Raw genomic sequence first — 6075 nt, forward strand, 5'->3', positions numbered from 1 at the left:
TATTGAGGGGGAGCAACTGGGATGGGAGAGGTGGCAGGAACCGAGAGAGATTAAAATGTGTGATCAGTGTGATCTGGTAACAGATTGGATCTGATGAGTGAAGGAGAAAGGAGTCAAGGATATAGCTCCCAGGTCCTTGGGACCCAATGGGTGCCATTCCCTGTGATCTAGAACAGGAGAAGAAACAGAATTTGGGGATGGGGGAGATGGCAGGATGCTGGGTTTTACTGGGAACATACTGAGTTTGAGATGTGTGCGTGATGTGTGCATCGTTGAAGCATCAAGTCCTGTGACCTCCCATCCACGTCTGCAGATTACACACTCATCCTCCATGTTCCCGCAGAGGCATGGGATCCCCACTATGAATGCCTTATCTCTATTGTTATTGCCTATTGACGAGTCCGCGTCTCCCACTAGACTTCGAGTTCCTCTTTTCATCTTTGCACTCCCAGTGCCCATCAAGGTTCAGGAGAATATAGGAGAAGCTCAGTAAATTTTACTGAATGAATGGCAGAATTTACTGGCTTTCCTTGTGCCTGGCACAGTGGTGGGTGCAGAGCAGGGGGGTGCAGAGCAGAATAAGAGCAGACCAAGTGCTGGAGTTTGGTTAAGGAGATGTGTTCTGGATGGTTACTTGGCCAGCCACCAGTGACTCCAGCCCCTCGTCTGCCTCACTGCCCTCCCCAGCCCAAATCATCTTAGGCCTGACTGGATGGCTTCAGGGTAAATGCAGAGAGGAGATATAACAGAGAGAGGAAAGAACACTGGGTGTCAGTCAAGACTCCTAGGTTCTATCCTGCCTTGCTCTGCCCAGAATAAGCTAAATGGCCTTCAGCATTCACCCACCCTCTCTGGACTTGTGATGTCCCATCTGTAAAACAAGGACATTCACCATTCAGTTGCACTCATCTCATTTACTGGTAAGAACTCCTTGGAAAAATTATTTTTACCTCCCATGTCCAAGGATTTGAAAGATTTGTGAACCAAATAGATTCTCTCTTTTTTTTTTTTTGAAGGACTTTCTTTACATATTTAGAAATGTCAAAATCTGCAGAGCCTTTGGAGCCCTTGAGGCCAGGGACCCGGGCAAGACAATGGACAAAGTTATCTCAAAGTTCCTGTGAGTCTGATGTAAACAAAGTTGCTTTCTCTTTGCCACACCCCATGACTCCTATCCCCTGGCTTTGAAGTACTGACCCATGTCACACTGAGCACTTGTTCACCAAGGAAGGGAAGTCAGGTACCAGACAGGATGGAGGGATTGCTCAGTGCTGAAGAGACCCGACAGGTCTGCATCCCATCACACCATTATCGCCACCCCATGTCCACATGTGCTACATTTAGTTTGTTCTCTCCTCTCATCCCCACTCAGCATCCACCTCCCCTTAGACTTCAGGAAGGGCCTCAGCTTTCCCACAAGCTGCTGGAAAAAGTCCTCAGAGTAAGAGCCCTGCACTGCCCTGCCCATTCCTTCTCTCCCAGACTGTATTTAGAATTTCCTTTGGTTTAATACTGCCAGACCCTTACCATTATCACATTATCTCTTTCCAAACCACTGGTACCACCAGCTTCAATTTTAACTGTCCTGGGCCACCAAACAGCTCGAGTGTCATGGACATGGATGCTCCCAGTGCTGCCGCCTCCTTCTACCCAGGACTCTGAATCTCTTTGCCTCTACCTAGCTTTCAAGGTTGTCCCCAAATTGCTTGAGTCTTTCCTACCTCTCCTCAGCCACTTGGGATGGGGGATTCTGCTAAGATGCCTGGTGAGGAGCAGCTGGCAGGGGGCGGGGTTTGGCTCTCTGAGGACAGGCTACTCTCCTGTCCCGCTTACCTGCCCAGAGAAGCAGACTCCACAGGTACTGTGCGGCCATCCTTCTCCAGAGAGGCAGGCTAACTCTCTCAACAACCCAAATTCAGAATATCCCTGGTCAAGTGAATGCACGGAAGGAGCTGTGGTCCTTCTGGAAAGTCCCATGTCCTGAAGGAAGAAACTTGACTCAGAACAAGATGCCCCAAAAGTGAAAATATCCAGAGTAAAGTGGAAGTTGGCTGCAGGCCTCGCTGGGCTTTTTCAGGAACTGTTTCTTGTAAGTCAGCCTCTTTCACAGTGCCTTTGGTTGGCCATGCAATTGCAAGCAACAAGCGCCCCGACACAAGCCCACAACCTCCCCTCTTCTCTCGCCAGGCCTCCCACCCTGCCCCAAGCTGTCTGCCTTTCTGGGTGCAGCCACAGAGAGCCCTCTAATCTGCCATTCCCATCGTCATTTCTCCTCTGCTTAAAAATCCTTCCTGGCCTCCTGCTGCCCTCAGGCTAAAGATTAAACTCTTGATTTAGCAGACAGCTCTCCTAAGTCCCACTCCAGCCTTCTTCTCCAGGCTGGTCTCCCATGTCCCTTTTGGTCTGCAGCCATACCAAGCCAGAACCATCTCCTCTCACAACTACCAATTTCACACTTGTAGGCGTTGCACTTGTTCCTCCACCAGGCATGCTGGTCCATTTGTCCTTTCAGACTTGGCAGGGCCGTGTAGCCAGCCTGGATCCCAGCAGAGTGAGGAACCTCCTCTTCTTAGTGCATTCTTTTCTAAGTTTTCTGTCTCCACAGGCTGTTGGCCGGCAAGGTCTGCTATTCATTTCTGCGCTCCTCTTGGTTCTGGGCACATCACGGATGTCTAATCAACATTTATTAAATGAGCACATGAATTCTAGACATACTTATGTACTTTGCTCCCTGGAAGCCCGAAGACTCTTCTTTGAGGGGATCACGTGATTGCCCTGTGAGAGATGGGGAATTTGAAAACCAGCATGAGGATAGCAGCTCTCAGAGGTCTTGAGATTCAAGAGTGTGGTCCATTTTGCCACAGTCACCCTTGCTCACCCTGTTTCTCTTCACACTTTGAGTAACTTGGTTTGTTAAGTCAGGGAGAAGATGAAGAAAATTCCCGTGTGTCCCTAGTGTAGCTTGCAGTGTCTAGTCCTGCACTTTTTCTGACCTGTCTTCAAACTGGGTGCTCTGCTCTGGACCGAGCTGAGAACCAGGCAGACACAGTGGGGTGAGCAGAAGGGTTCTGCAATGGGGATCCTCCCCTCCAGGACCCACAACCACATTGTGGAAACAAGATCTGTTGGAGAAGTGAAAGCCAATGGCAGGAAGGCACAGCTCTGTGCCTATGGCAGCACAGGCTGTCCATGCTGCTGGAGGGCATGGGGAAGAGGTCTCTGGAGATGTGGGCAGGAAACGCTTCTTTAAGATGGCATTTAAACTGCACTTTGAAAATGGGCACTATTCGATTAAGCCGATAAAATGGTTGGGGGTTGGCTCTGAGTATGAGAGGAGAGCTGCGTGTGTAAGGTTTGGCAGTGGGAAGTCCCAAGTGGGCTCTAGGGACGATGAAGGACCATGGGGAAGAATCTTCCAGGACTGAAGTGGTTGAGAATGCAGAGGGAGGTTGGGAGTCAGATTCCAGAGGCCTCGAATATTAGGTTAAATATTAGGCTTTTATTCTGGAAACCAGTGGCTCTCGGCCTTATGGAATACTTGGAGTCTCAGGGATTCTGGATCACCGGGGCTGGGAGGGAGCCCAGGGGTTAGTAGTTTAACAAGCTCTCCACTCCAGCTGATTCTAAAGCTGGTGGGGCTGAGGGAAGGCTCTGAGCAGCACTGCTTGAAGGGAGGGGACTGTTGCCCATTTTAAGCTGGAGCTACCTGGCTGGTGGGAGGTTGGGTGAGAAAGAAGAGGCAGGGAAGCCTGGGAGCAGCTGTCGTGATGGTCCTGACTGAAAAAGGAGGGGACTCTCTAGAGAGAAAGGGGAAGAGCAGGAGTTCTGACAGAAGCTGCCTGGCTCTGGGGCAGAGAGGCCAAGGGAGGGCAATCATTATAACTCCATTGCCAATTCTGTCACTCATATGTCAGATATTTATTGAGCATCTACTTATGAGCCAGGTGCTGGTGACACACAGATGAAAGGCATAGCCCCTGCCCTCAAGGAATTTGCAGTTTTGATGAGAAGACAATATGTAACCCAGTAATTACAATCAGTGTGGCAAGTGCTGGCACATATAAGTCTGGTGCATAGTTAGCACTCAAAAACATTAACCATTCCTACCAAATGGCTAGAGAGAGGTTAGGAGGGGAGTGCCAGGTAGATGCAAGTAAGGCATGTAGCAGTGTGAGCAGCCCCTGCTCCCACTTTCTCCTGCCAGTTGGGGACTCCGTAAGGCAAGGATTAGGCCTCCTTTATTTCTGCCCCCTTATGTCGCCCAGGGCAGGCTTTCCCTGTGGTGGTACCCTCCAAGTATATGTCAAAGTGGACTGAGTGAGTCTGAAGTGTTAGGTCCGGGACTGGACGGCCATGGGAATGCTGGAAATATGGATGCTGCATTTCCCGGGGGGAGACAGTGGGCAGTCACATTTCTTAGTAGAATCGGTACTCAGAGTGGTCCATGGAAGCAGGAAATGGGTTGTAATCTTCCTTGCCCTTTTCCTTGAGAGGAACTTCAAGGAAGTCGAGGAAACGGAAGGAGGTGGTCAGGGAGAACTGGAAAAGATCCCATCTCCCCAAAGGGAAACTCTTCAGGGTGTGTGACTACTGGAGAAATGAACAGAGTAGGGTGCAGGAAGGGTTAAGTCTGCAGAGCCAGGTTCCCCTTGACTGCTAAACACTATTTCAGACCACAGTAATTACCCCCACAGGGGGAGGCGGGCTTGTGCTGGAGTAAATTGGGTGGTGAGTTCAAAAGGGCCCCGCCCGCATTCCTTAATTAAGAGAGCAGCTGGCAGCAGGGCTGCTTCCCAGACTTCCTCGGGCCCTTCTGGAAGCCCAGGCAGGCACAGTAACTCCATCCTTCAGCCCATCTTCCCTGCAGGCTGGGGGTGGGGAGCATGTGTTAACTGGCCAAAGAGCCACCTGAGCTCACATTAACCCCAGAGCTGCTTGGTGCAGAGATTCAGGGCCAGGTGAAATTTGGCTGGGGCTGAAAGGTACACCAGGCAGATACCCTTTCCCTGCCCACCCACACTTGTCCCTGCTCCTTAGATTGGCCTGAGGGCAGAATGGGGCCACACTTCTCCCAGGGGGAGAGGTGGAGAAGGGACAAAAAGATAGGGTATTTGAGGAGAGAAGGGAGCCAGGCAGGGAAGGAGGCAGAGGCAGAGCCCCAGACAGAAAAGAAGGGCACTCATCAGGCTTTTTAGGAGCAAAGGGTGAGGAAGAAGGATAGAGTGAGTGAGCCTCTGGGCACTGCTTCAAGGGAGTGCTGCCAGATGGGGGCTGAGAGGGCAGGAAGAACCCAACCTAAGCTCAGTCTTTGTATCTACTTTCACTTATACCAACCAGCTGCCTGCATGATCTGCCAGCCAACACCATGCCATCAGGCACTGGCCAGCTTGAAAGGCTGCCCTGGAGAGAGAGCCCTTGCCCACCCACTCCATGCCAACCGGCTTAGGCAGCAGTTGCTGTGAGGTGACAGGAAGACTGGGTTTGAGGGTATGTGTGGATTAGATGTACATTACTTCCTCTGAGATGGCACTCTCACACATACATGGCCCTGAGGATGATGCCTCTTTAAATTTTGTGCCTAAGGTGACTCTCTTGCCTCATTCTCCTCACCTCTCTGTTGGGTGTAGGTAGAGGGAATGGACCAGTGATGTGATGCATACAACTGGAGAGGGAGAAACTGAAGAGAGAAGAGGGAGTGAGTCCAGTGAAATAGCTGCTAGGAGTCTGGGTGAGAGGAGTCTGAGGCTTATGTAGAATCTGCTTTTCAGGCAAAGACATACCTTCCCAGAGAGTTGAAGGAAGGCTGCTTAAAAAAAGAAATAAACCCAGAATTATGCTTTATTGAAAGAGGAGAGTTGGAAACTCATTCATTCCTTCACTCATTCACCAAACGTCTGCTGGCTTCCCATCTTGTGCACACTAATGCTTTAAACGTTTATAGAGCATCTAGTATGTGTAAGCCCTGTGAGGGCAGGAGCTCACCCCGATGATGACAGCGATCATGACACTGATGATGAACAGTCACTATAGATCTGTATCCACGTGGAAAAGAATTCAGGAAACAAGTATGACATA

At 50.4% G+C, this 6075-nt stretch overlaps 1 protein-coding gene across 2 annotated transcripts in view; it reads right to left on the minus strand.

Moving 5' to 3' along the window:
• SLAMF8 (SLAM family member 8) overlaps positions 1 to 1873 on the minus strand; it is an 8279-nt gene extending 6406 nt beyond the window's left edge. For both annotated transcript variants that reach the window (XM_023538326.1, XM_011373098.2), the window contains exon 1: positions 1834 to 1873. In XM_023538326.1, coding sequence (XP_023394094.1) covers positions 1834 to 1873 — 40 coding nt within the window. The remainder of the gene's footprint in view (positions 1 to 1833) is intronic.
• Between the last annotated feature and the right edge of the window lie 4202 nt (positions 1874 to 6075).

Source organism: Pteropus vampyrus, unplaced genomic scaffold (genome assembly GCF_000151845.1).
Source record: "Pteropus vampyrus isolate Shadow unplaced genomic scaffold, Pvam_2.0 Scaffold217, whole genome shotgun sequence".
NCBI lineage: Eukaryota > Metazoa > Chordata > Mammalia > Chiroptera > Pteropodidae > Pteropus > Pteropus vampyrus.